The 13,217-nt window shown below is 39.8% G+C and overlaps 2 protein-coding genes across 2 annotated transcripts; one reads left to right on the top strand and one right to left on the bottom strand.

Annotated features, from left to right (window-relative positions):
* Positions 1-432: 432 nt before the first annotated feature.
* On the bottom strand, positions 433-3,331 carry il12ba (interleukin 12Ba). Its single transcript, XM_071903587.2, has 7 exons — positions 3,238-3,331; positions 2,824-3,111; positions 2,477-2,582; positions 1,804-2,045; positions 1,436-1,608; positions 854-975; positions 433-561 (listed from the first exon to the last, which is right to left on the bottom strand). The coding sequence occupies exons 1-7, from the start codon at positions 3,329-3,331 to the stop codon at positions 507-509; spliced, it is 1,080 nt and encodes a 359-aa protein (XP_071759688.2). The 3' UTR covers positions 433-506.
* A 1,503-nt stretch (positions 3,332-4,834) lies between these two features.
* Positions 4,835-10,371, top strand: LOC139914785 (EF-hand calcium-binding domain-containing protein 9-like). Its single transcript, XM_071903194.1, has 5 exons — positions 4,835-4,970; positions 5,054-5,126; positions 5,170-5,173; positions 5,841-6,017; positions 10,297-10,371. The coding sequence occupies exons 1-5, from the start codon at positions 4,835-4,837 to the stop codon at positions 10,369-10,371; spliced, it is 465 nt and encodes a 154-aa protein (XP_071759295.1).
* The last annotated feature ends 2,846 nt before the right edge of the window (positions 10,372-13,217 follow it).

The raw sequence follows: 13,217 nt of genomic DNA on the forward strand, positions 1-13,217 counted from the left end.
CAGAGGTTACTGTAGTGCAACAAGCAAAACCATCCCACCAGTTTTCTCAGCTGACAGCGGGGTATCAATGACAAAAGAAAGGAATTTCACACAGATATTCATACTGCATTGTACAGCTATGACATTGTATGGTATTATGCATATTCTTATGGAGCAACACACACACACACACACACACACACACACACACACACACACACACACACACACACACACACACACACACACACACCATATAGAGATTTACACAAGATTAATAAATATTAATCTCAGTAGAGCCTTAATCATAAGATTCATCATTTCAGAAGGACACACATCTAGTGACCATGAGGTATTGATGCATTTATATTCTTTATTCATGTATAATCATTTAGAATAGTTAAATATTACATGTACAAAATCGCCATGAACATGGCAAAATAATAAATAGGAATGTAAAAAAAACTATAAAAAAAATAAATATAAATAAAAGTACTTCATGAGATGTCCAGTGTTGCATAACATTTCTACTGTCTTTTGTTTTGCCGATGTTTTCTTTTCTTCTGATGTTCTCTACCTCGTCTGTAATGGGACACAAAAACAGTCAAATTAGTCTGCTGCACATTCTAAATTTCCAGTTATATTACGTTACACTGTAATCCTGTCCAGTTCTTGTGAGCTCTTGAGATCTAGATCCCAACTAGCCCTGATGTGAGCTGCAGCCAACCAAACTCCACTGTGAATTCTGGGAGTTTAATGTTGTCTTTCTCATCAGCAAACATCACGGAACATGACTTAAGACCTTTTCTGGTTAGGGTTATAACTGTTACGACTAGAATTGTTTTCCTTCAAATGACACCTGGAGGGCACTGACCTGATGTGGCTCCACTCGCTCCACTGCGAGTTACAGAGAGCGTCTTTAGCTCGGACACAAACAGTGGTCACGTCGTGCTTGACTTTAAAGCGGCAGATGCCTGTAGAGTTAACCAGCATGGTCTTGGAAATGGAAATGCACAACATGTCAGTCAATACAGAAACTAAGAATATGACTAAGACTAAAACAGACTGCTGTACAGTTTACAGCATGGAAGCCAGAGACATACGACAAAGACATAGCGACAAAGAGTTTTGTTTTGAATTTGGAAAAAAGTGGCTAATTTAGTGACTAAAATTAAAACAAAAATGTTTTGCTACGTTTTGAACCATAGTTGGCAACTTAAGTCTTTGACTAACAGAATGAAAACACTTGTACCAACTGGATTTTAGTTCCTGAACAATGAACTTCAGCTACTGATATTTTTTTCCCCCCAAACTGGATATACAGCATTTTGGAAATGAACTAATTATACAATCTTTACACCAGTTAACATGATGGAAAACAATAACTTGACAAAACCATCAAATAAGAAAACATGGTGTAATATACAGTACTTGGCATTCACTATGTTGCTCTCACCTTAATGGCTTTAGAGTCTGTGCACGGGTTGTCGCACTTTTTGCAGCCCCTCCTGATCTGTGCAATCTGAAAGGTGAGGGGGAAGTAGGAGTAGGGACTGCTCCAGGAGCTCGGGTAACTCCATTCTACTGTCCTTTCATTGACTTTACTGATGTTCACCTTGTCAGGTTTCACTGTTGAGGGAAAGAGCAAGAGACGGGGAGGGAAAGACACACAGAGAGAGAGAAAGAGAAAGAGTCAGAGAGGGGAAAACAGACAAGATAAAATGAACTACTTCTGGTTTTCTGTATGTAACTTTTTGAGCTACTGGACATTACGTGTCCATTCCTCTAGACAGCAGGGGTTGTGTCTCCCAGTGGGTGCCTCACCTATCTCTGACAGGTAAAACCGTTTGGAGTAGTTCTCCACCAGGAAGTGGTCAGACTGGACGTGGACAGTGAGGTAGATATGCTGGGTCTCCTCAGCGTAGGGGCAGTGCTGCTTGTCCAAGCAGGAGATCCCACGGCCAGTACTGTCCACTGAACAGCTGATGTCACCCTGAGGTGACGAGCACGTCCAATGCCGACCACTGGTATCCACAGAACAGTGGGTGTCATCATCGTCAGGGACACTGCATAAAAGACACATGTTTTCCTTTTGAATGCCTTCCTTTATTCTAATGACATACTGATTTTGTTGTGGGTGTCTCTGCTTTTCCAGCCCAGAACTTTTCAGGGCCTAAAAAGATTAAAAAGCGCAGTGACTGTGTGAATAGTGAAACTGAGAAAAATGACTTCAGCGTCTTTTGTCCTGAGAAAGCTATTGTTGTTGCACATGTGGACCGTAAATCATCTTTTTTTTTTATATCAAATCTAAACCACAGTCTTGACCTTTGATCTTCAAATGACACAAAAAGTGATTTGTGCTGTTCCCATTTTAGGACAGTATTTACAGAAGTCACTCACCGCTATTTGCATAGTTATGGACATGACTCGACTGGATTCTGAACACTGTGTTATTATTGTGTAAAACAGAAAATATTTCCAAAGTTCCTGATCTTACCGTCGAGCTCTGATGAATGCCACCTTCCCCAGGCGATTAGGGTCCCAGGTCCAAGAGCAATGGAACTCTCCGCTGTAATTCTGAGTCGAGCACTTCAAATAATCTTCTGATAAATAATCACACATAAACGCACACACACCACACACACACAATAGAACAAGTAAGAACAAGTCTTATCAATCAAAATATATATATTTTGTTTATTTTTTCACACATTTTCCAAATTCTCTGGCTAGATAAAGTGCAACTAGAGATATGAGATGCTGCTTTTGTAAGGAGTTAGTGTGCTTATACAACATGTAAAGGAAGAGTTTGGCACTGTTTGGTAGGGATGATTTAGATTGTACCTTGGTCAGTTTTCACTAGGATTTTCTTCCTCTTGGTTTCGTCTTCTTGGATCAGGACCACTGTGTAGTTGAGGAGCGATCCGTCCTTGTTGTGGCAGGTGTAGTTGCCCCCTCCCAAGCTCTCCTCCAGTCCTACCAGGTATGAGTTCCCCCTCTGTCTTTCCTCCACTCCATCCTTCTTCCAAATGATATCCCGACTCTGGCCGACTCGCCCCGTCACCTCCTCTGCCGACTCCAAGCAGGTCAAAGGTTGCTGGCCCAAAGTGCCATTCACTTCCACTACCAGAACTAGCAGGGGACACACACACACACACACACACACAAAGATTTAAAGTTGGAGTTTGGATCTGCATGATTTATTTGAATTGTGCTTGAGGTAAGTGATGTGTTTGTTCTCATAACGATCAAACCTACTGTTTGGCAAGAGAGTCCAGTGGCTCTTGGGGTTTTGGCCACTGACTTCTTGTAGCAATGCACAGATGATGATGCTGACAACAGAGAAGCGCATCTGAATGAGTGAGAGAGAGAGAGAGAGAGAGAGAGAGAGAGAGAGAGAGAGAGAGAGAGAGAGAGAGAGAGAGTGAGACACACACACACACACACACACACACATACACACACACACACACAGACAGAGACAGAGAGACAGAACAAGAGAGATAAATATAATCAATACAAATGTGCACCTTATTGAAGCATATGAATTTGAAGCCCGAAAATATTAACATCCTGAGTTACATAATAACATCAATAAATAATAACACCAACAAATACTAAAGAGAGCTAAACATGCATTTTTAATGAATAATTAAATATTCTATATCTATCTATCTATCTATCTATCTATCTATCTATCTATGTAGATACAGATATTATTTGACATTGTTTACATAGTGAATTTATTCCACATCTTTTTTATAGTTAGAAAAAGCCTAATAAAAAGGTAACCAGTAAACAAAGAGTCATTCATTAGTGGTCTTACCTTCGTAATATCCGACACCGCTAGAATGAAATACTGGCGGTTCTAACTGGGTTTTATACCCTACTGTATGTGTGACTGACATTTCAGGGACAACAAAAACTTCCCCACGCAGAAAAGTCCAGACAGGAAGAACTTCGCTTTCTAGCTATTGTAAACAAACACGTCGCCTAATGGCGGGCATTCAGCCGTGGCACTGCATGTTTGCTCACTTCCACGTGCTGCACATGGGCATGGACATTCAGTGAAAAGTTTTACCCAAGACACACTTCAGGAAAATGGCTTTGGGGGTATTTCGGTAAGATGGATTGTGTGTAGCCTACTTCCTCCAGATAACTCTAGCCTGATAGCCTAATACACTGTTTGTTTACTCAGGCTGGCAAGCATGATGTAAGGTGTAATGAGCTATTCTGCTCTCACTCTTCCTCTTTCATTTTCATTTTGATAAGGAACTTTTGAAACAGTCTGGCACCTGAGCAGGTTGCGACCAGAACAGGTAGGCGTTTTGCCACAAGCTCTCTATTCATTTTATTCACATTACATCAACGTTTCTTTTCTTTGGCCTATGGATTTCGGAGCGTTAGATTTACAAAACGAGCTGTAATAATCCGATAATACGTTGTATAAGCATACAATACATACAGCAAAACTATAAGTCCTTATAAGAATAATTAAGTTATCATTACCAGATAGAAAAATAACATAAAGTACGGTAACGATAACCGAGTAGCACAGAGACACTATAAATCACTATAGGAATATTATTGGATACTATAAGTCACTATAGGAATATTATAGTAGTGTTATAATGTGTCTGTGGCACCCTACTCAGACACAATAGTGAGTTTACATGCACATTGATATTAGATAGTCTAACGTTCTATAGGTTCCCCGCTGTGTTCATTAGTGACGAGTTACTTTGATGCACGTGACTCCATGGAAAAGGCCCGGTCGCCAACCAAAACAATAGAATGATGGTGTTTACATGCGAGCACTCCACATCAGTCATGTGGATGTAGTCAGTGGATGAAGATGAAGCTCAAGAAAACATCCATTTTCTGTTATCTAGATTTTGATAGCTACCATTGTCTGTTCTCTTTACAAAATGCAGGTATATTGGCTGCTTACTTCAAACTACTGGATATCCATAACAAAAACACTCTGAATGGTATTCTGATTACAGTTCCCCCCCGTCTGTATTAACCATTCCACATATCCAGTTGTTCATCCAGGTCTTTGTGTCCTCTGCAGATGTCCAGTTCTACAGTTTCATGCGTCATGTGACAGACCTGAAGAAGAGAGAGATCAGGCTGACCTTTGACATGTTCGACTGAGTTCTACATGTTTGTTTGCATCCTGCTCTGCAGCGAGGTAAAGCAAAAGTGTGTGTGTTTGTACATGTGCGTGTGTGTGTGTGAGTCAGTTTTTCTTCTTGAATGCCAGCTTATCGAGAAGTATGATGCCGTTCATTCAGAGGTGTATATCAGTGCGCTACCACTGACAGTGTGGTCAGGAACCCTCCGACCTTTCGCTCTGTGAATGATGAAAGACACTTCTCCTATTTGAGGTGAAAGCCCATGAACATAGGCCAACTCCCCACAAGTATCTACATGAAACATATTGTGTTTAGTATTTACAAAGTACAATACATGAAAAAAAAAAAAAAAAAGTTTAAACCATGCTTATGTCCATTGATATGTTGTTTTCCACGGTTGAATAATTTTGTCGTTTTTAATTTCAACCCGGCAAACATCCTACCATTTTAAGTATGACTAATGTTGGACAAAAATTCGACCCCTAGACTAGTTTCACTCGGCGTTCCTGCATGCTCTCTGTATTACTGTTTCTCAGTATCAGCATGTGAATAAAAACCGCCTACTGATCAGCAGGGAGAATAGTGAGACATACAGAGTCTCTATACATTAGTGAAGGCTGAGAGGGAAAGTCTAGTTAGTCTCCTGACTGTAACAGATGAATGTTTTTGTCGTGATATCCGTGGGGAAAATCAGCACTGCTCATGTCATACTGTCCTGTTCAGTTCCACGTGGAGAAGAACTTCATTCGCCATCACTCGTCAGCGGTGTTTGAGCTGCTGGACGTTGATGGCGACGGCATGATCGACTCTGAGGAGTTCAAGTCCTTAGGCTTCCTGTTCAACCTCAAAGGCCATTCCCTCAGCAAGATCTTTCACGAGTTTGATGTCTCTAGAGACAAGGTATGGAATCTGTATCCAAGAGAGGGCAGTGGGATTTTACTTGGCTCCTGTGCCAGGTTATTAAACAGCTAAATTGTCTAATGTTGTTACATGCAACTAATTTTTCCAACAAGTCCTCCAACCCATACGACCACATAGGTTGTTTGTTCCTACCCTCTAATACGACCTAAAGTGGTCGTAAAAAGATATATCTACTGAATATATCAAATATCTAGTACAGCCGAACTAGTAATTACACAGCATCTAGATGATCTATGTTAAGAAAAAGTAAAGATGTTGGTTTATTTCAGATATTTTAGCCAAAACAGGAGTCGAGTTGTTTGTTTTTTTCTTTTTTAGGGGAAATAGTGACCAAAATGAGTCACCTTCAGAGATTACAATACTGCTGACAATCTAGGGTAGTGTTTCTCAACGGGGGCGGTACCGCCCCCCAGGGGGCGTTCAGAGAACGTCGGGGGGCGCTGGAAGCAATATTTTTGAAAAGGGGGTGTTGAGGTGTTCTTGGGGGGCGTTTGTTTAAGGCGAGTTTACATCAAAGATTCACGACGAGACGAGTTGAAACTTGCAACTACTTGCAAAAGAATGTGGTCTGCAACATTCTAAAACCTGCCAGTTTACACCAATGAGACTAGACGAGACGGTGTATCGTTTCCATACTCTTTACTTAAGTGTTTCTGTCAGCTTTCTGTAGTGCAGCTTCATGCTGCCTTCACGGGAACGGGACGTCAGAGTATCATCTATAAAGTTTCACCAACATGGCGTTGACTGTGTCAACTACTGTGTTTCCTTGGTGGAGGAAATTAAGAGTTTCTTCCTCTTGATAGCATTCAGTTCTCCCGAGGATAACGCCGTGTTATCGCCATGGTTACAAATTTACAAGAGGGATTTCCGCTGTCGGACTTCCCGTGAAAGCAACTTAGCGTCTAGCATCCAGACACACACTATAACACTATTCAATTAAAGTGGCTTTATTGGCATGACTGCATACAATACAACATTGCCAAAGCATATTAACACAAACTATACAATCATAATAAACATAAACAATTTTCTAAAACAATATTCTAAAACCAGACACCTGCCACCTGACAAGCTGAGTCACAGCAACGCCATCAGCCAGTTTGATTCCAGCTGAGACGGGAGAGTTTACACCGCTGCAACTTTTCTCTGCAGCATTTCGTATAGTCGTGAACTTTAAAGTCTTCATTAACCTCTACACCCCATAGCGCCCGAGAGCGCCCGTTCTATAGTTCACTATAGCGCCCAAGAGCGCCCGTCATTTTTAAATCGTTTAAAATGTACCAAAAACTGAAAATCAAGTTATCAGCTTTGTTTTATATATACGGTACTTCAAGTTGTCATCGATGAACCGGAACCGGAAAATGTATCTGGTGACACTGAGACGTTTGATTTTCCCCGGGTTTAGTCGTCCTCCACCGGTAACGGTAGATCTAAAAATGGCTACGCCGGCTAAGCGTCACGCTTTTAAAACCTTCTGGAAGCTGTCAGATTGTGCTGTGAGACAGAACCTGACCCGCCGTATGTAGTGGAAAGTTACAAAGACATTGTGAGTTGAAGTCTTTTGATGGAAATCGCTTGTTCTTGCTCGATAAAACAAGACACAAGATCGCCTTCACTAAACAGCGGGACCTACCTGCTCTCACCGCCGGAGACGGACGCTGTTTTCCGGGAGGCAGTGCGCCGAAGAGTCGGTAGGAGGACTGGCCGGGTCGCCGCGACTTTTATCCATATAACATTAAGTTTGGCAACTTTTTCCATATTTGTTTGGCGACTGTTACTGTCTGATCTTATTACTGTGTGGGTTGAAGCGCTGGAGGTTTTGTATGGATTTTGAAAGCTTATCGTTAGCCAAGATAGGAAGGATCTGTTTTGTTGTCATACTGTGAATGACACTTAAGTAAGGAGACGCCTTGAATCGCCTTGCCATGTATTTGGTACCAAATTAAAGGGTAAGTTGTGTTTTTTTTAAATGGAAAAACTTGTGATTGTCAATTTCTTTTTATTTTTGAAATATAGCTGTTTGTTTGGAATGAGCAAGAAAATGCTGATTTAAGTGAGAATTCCCAGTGAACTGCAGCAACATTCTAGAATTCTACTGGGGTCTACATCTTTAATAAGCCTATGAATAAAAGGAAATGTGAAATCCCAAAACATGGGACATTTACCAGGTTTAATTTGCCTGGAATAGCACAAAACAATGTCAGACCAAACTCCACTCAAAAATCTGCTAAATTAATTCTGTCCTATTTAATGCCAAAAAGTTACATGCTGCATAATATGTGACAGGCTGTCCCGCGCAAATCTGTTATTTGGCATTCAATGACATGCTTTTTAATGATATAACACAGAATATTACTACTACTACTACTACTACTACTACTACTACTACTAATAATAATAATAATGTAATAAGAATATAAATAAAGAATAAATATATAGGCCTAATATAAATATAATAAATTATATAAATAATAACAATAATAATAATCAGCATAATAATAATAATAATAATCAGCATAATAAACAGGATAATAATCAACATTAATATTCAGGGAAGACAATTAGCCTACATTTTATTTGATGGGGGGCGGTAAGGGACCTGGATAATGGATAGGGGGGCGCTGGCCCAAAAAAGGTTGAGAACCACTGATCTAGGGCATTACTACAGGCTTGGAGGAAGGCCTTAAGTGCTAGGGTTAGGGTTAAGGCTGAAAAGACCATAGGCTACTATTTACACAACCCTGGATATTTTTTGTATCTTTATGATTCTTGGTTTTAGGATTTTATGTCAGCATGACATAGCCCATTCAATCAGAATTAAACAAACAAACAAAAAGCTTCATTTTATATATTGGGCCTTCAAAGTGCTCTCTGAAACTAAGCCTGATATGGCTTGTGTCCCTGAAATGAGAAAATTAAAACTTTGTCGTAGAGCTAAACCAAATACATCGTTGGAAAGGTCTCGACCTGGAGAGTAACCTATGTCAGTATGAAGATTCTACATGGCTCCTGCTTTGAAATACTGTCCTTTGAACCTTGACCTCTGTGTATGTTTGAAGGCTTATAATTCAGCAACAAAAGGGGTTACAGACATGGGACCAACTGTAATAGAGAGCTCTTGACCTCAGCTATCATGTGAGTATAGTCAACAACTGGGGGCGCTGTCAAATATGGGTAAAATATGGTTAAAATTAATTTTCACCCATTTAACAATTAGATATTTAAAATCTGATTACACAAATGTGTTTACCATCCCCATAAACTCCTCAGTGTACTCTTAATTCAGTATTTACAACTTCCAATTCTAGGAAAAATGCCAATATTTTTAAAAAACTACAATTCCCTACAGCCGGGCCATGCAGCTTGATACAAATCGCCACCACAGTTGTAGTTCTTTCGGTTTGCAAAATAGGGTTGTAAGTAGGCTCGTAAAAAGATATATCTACTGAATACATCAAATATCTAGTACAGCCGAACTAGTATTTACACTGCATCTAGATGATCTATGTTAAGAAAAAGTAAAGATGTTGGTTTATTTCAGATATTTTAGCCAAAACAGGAGTCGAACGCGCCAAGTCCACCCACAACAGCCCTTCTGTGAGCCACGTCATCCAACGTGTGTGTGTGTGTGTGTGTGTGTGTGTGTGTGTGTGTGTGTTCGACTCCTGTTTTGGCTAAAATATCTGAAATAAACCTTTACTTTTTCTTAACATAGATCATCTAGATGCAGTGTAATTACTAGTTCGGCTGTACTAGATATTTGATATATTCAGTAGATATATCTTTTTACAACCACTGCAAACCGGAAGAACTACAACTGTGGTTTCAGCGATAGCAGCGTGCATAGCAACCACTGTAGCAACGATAGAAAGCCTGAATGAATCTTCGTAATAACTAACAAACTAAACATCATATACATTCACTGAACGAAGATTCTGAAAATAAAATGCACATTTCTCGCTAGAAATGTTATCAAAATGCATTTTAATGCCGAAACTATCTTAAAATATTGCATTTTCCACTGAGAATAAAAGGAATCTCAGCCATTTTTTTTTTTCGCCGCAGAGAGAAACTTGACAGTCATGTGACGTGGCCGCAGACCAACGTAGCCATCTCCTGCCGCCGGTAAGGGCGCTAATTTAGGAAACGCTCCTGTGGGTCGTATTAGAGGGTAGGAACAAACGACCTATGTGGTTGTTTTTTGGGGGAGGACAGTCTAAATTTTTCAGTCTAACCCACTGTTCTCTGTCTCTACTAGAACCTCAACTGTAAGGAATTTGAAGTCTTCACCATGGCCTGCATTTATATGCAGGAGGAGACAAAGAAGAAGTAAGAATTAACTCATTGGTTTCACCTATATTTTTTTCCAAGATTTTTTTTCTCGTTTTTAAGTTAAGTGCCTTTATTTTTCCCCCATTTTATTCAGGTTCTTGCAGAGAAAATTCTAGAAAACTGACAAAGGCGAGCAACGGCAAAGCAATGCTGGTATTTCTTCGAAGCATTCACTCACACCCACACACACACACACACACCAGGCCAAAAAACACAGCAGCATCACAGGAGGAAAGGGGGAGAAGAAAGCGACAGCTAAAAGATAGTTGACTGAATTCACAAGGAATAAATGTGTTTACGCAGCAGATTGTTTAACTTTAATTTTCTCTACTTAGCTAAGTAGACTTACAAAATGTATTTTAAATGTGACTGGGTTAGGTAAAAGGCAGTTACTGTGTATGTGTGTGTGTTTGAGAGAGTGGTTTAGAGATATGTGTCTCAACTATCTGCTAGATCCTCTGAGGGACTCTCTCAGGTCAGATGTGTGAGTAGCTCTTTTAACATACAGAGGTTGAAAAAATAATGGAAAAAAGGACTTTAACTTTGAAGTAACTAATCACAATTACAAGGGCAGCTACTCAGATGAGTCATATTAAGTTAAATGCCAATGAGCGGTATGTATCAGCCCTATAAGAGGCTTGACAATCAGCATTTTTAAATGCGACTTGAAACATGAGGCAACTAATAGCGTTTCAAACAGGCCAAATTGCAGGTTTATCAGTCTCAAAAATCATGACAACATAATCCAAACACAGACTAACTGCAGCGACAAAGAGGAACAGTGATCACAAGTCAGAACTCGCCTGGTCTTATAATGCTTATTTTATGCTCTTGAAGGACAATGAATGAATTGCTTCTTCATGTACTGGAAGGTTGAAAGTGACCGATTTCTGAGTTCTCTTGGTCTTCAATTCTGTTTGATTTGTGTATATCTGTATGTGTCTTTAAATCAGCTTCTGGGTGATTCTAGCCTTTGTTGTCAAGCGATTTAGATTTGAATGCCTTCAATTTTTTCACTGACAGGTCAAGAGATCTGATGTAGGAGTGTATTGGATTTCTCTCTGCACCTATCTGTCTCTATCTATCTATCCAGCATTGTTTAGGTTGAACACTTCTGAGTCCTTGCAACACAGAAAAAGTGAAGGGTCCTAGTGAAATGATGGATTAAGTTGCCATGATCCATTATAACTCACATAATGATCATGGTCAATTGTACCTCACAGGATCTGTGTGGATACAGAAACAATCCAGAACAATCCAGACATTTTTTGTGTGGACGTCGTGTCACTTCAGGCATACATCTTCCTCTCTGTAACAAAGGGTTAAGAGAAACTGGAAAATGTGAGTTTAAGAGTAAGGGTCAGCCTGGTGATGAAACTCTTTGTCTCGGCCCTATGGGTGTTGGTTTTACTTTAGAAATCAGTGTTCAAAAGCAGAAGATAACCTCATAATGGCTTTTATCTTTCCTCAGTTCCCCTTTTCTTGCAGGGAGATCACGTGCGTGTGTGTGGGTGTGTGTGTGTGTGTGTGTGTGTGTGTAAGAGATTTTTGTGTACCAAAAAAAAATCTCCATCTTACCAAGTCACTTAATCTAATAGTATAGTCTTAAAATGTTATTTTCCTGAAAATTGAAGAAAAAATCTGCCAATGGGGTGAGATAATTTCACTTTTTTTTCAATGTGTTTTTGTCTGTTTCAAGAATTTTCTTGAATCAAGTGACAATATCTTCACTGGAGTAATCAGCCATATTTCAAGCTTGTCAGTTTCAAGAAACAAGTGACAACTGAAGGGATCTTGAAACATTCAGTTCTTCAAACAGACAAAGATGCATTGGAACCGAGACAACTCACTGAATCTTGAGTGATCTGAAGACAGATCACTCTGCTCAAGATATTGTCACTTGATTCAATTCTTGAAACATGTTGTTGTTGAAAACAAGTGAAATTATCTCACCCAATTGCCAGATTTTTTCACTTGCTTTTAGGAAAATGTGATTTTAAGACTCAGTAATAAATTACTTGTTAAAATGGAGATTTTTTGCAGTGGAATATCTGAGGTTATGTGTATGAAGCCAGTTTGACCACCGTGACTCCAGTCAGTATACGGACAAATACAGACATCTCATTGAGAGACACAAGAAACTATAGTTTCTTGCGTCTGTAGTTTTCTGCTGTAATTGGAGATTTGATATAGCTCGTCACTGACATTCTTGTATAAATCTTGAAGGAGAATGAAGATGGAACTATGATTAGCAACAGCCATGTAAAACGCCTTTTAAACTATGAACACATACACTATGAAAAATGAATGGTGATTTTTAAAATGAATTGAGGTTTAAGTTACTGAATTTAGTGATTAACTTCACGATTTTTTCTACTGTACATTGCTAATGTTACTGTAACTTGGTGGAAAAGAGAGGGAAATGCCTCTTGTGTAGTATACATCTGGCCACTAGATGCCCCCAGAAGATCACAGGTGTTGGTTTGTGAGTCAGTTTGTGAGTCAGTCCACTGTTCCCACTTCCAGTTTCCTTTTGTAATGAAAAGCTGTCAAACCAGTTGAAGCAATAGAAATGTTGCGCTATTTAAATCCCTGGATTTTTAACCACTTGTGCAATCAGCTTGATCTAAGTAAAATACATCACAAGTGCTGCATCTGACACATCTGCACATTTTCAGTACAGACTTGCGTTTAATTGAATGCGGCTGGTGTCCTTGCTTAAGTGACATAACTGGATGCTCTACAGCTGTTGAGGATTACACGGCTGGGCAGGAGGCTCTGAATGGGCCTGTGATCTCTGGCTGTGCACTGGAATGCCTCCCAGATACCCTTAGACCGTAACAGCTG

This window comes from Centroberyx gerrardi, chromosome 16 (genome assembly GCF_048128805.1).
Source record: "Centroberyx gerrardi isolate f3 chromosome 16, fCenGer3.hap1.cur.20231027, whole genome shotgun sequence".
Taxonomy (NCBI): Eukaryota; Metazoa; Chordata; class Actinopteri; order Beryciformes; family Berycidae; genus Centroberyx; species Centroberyx gerrardi.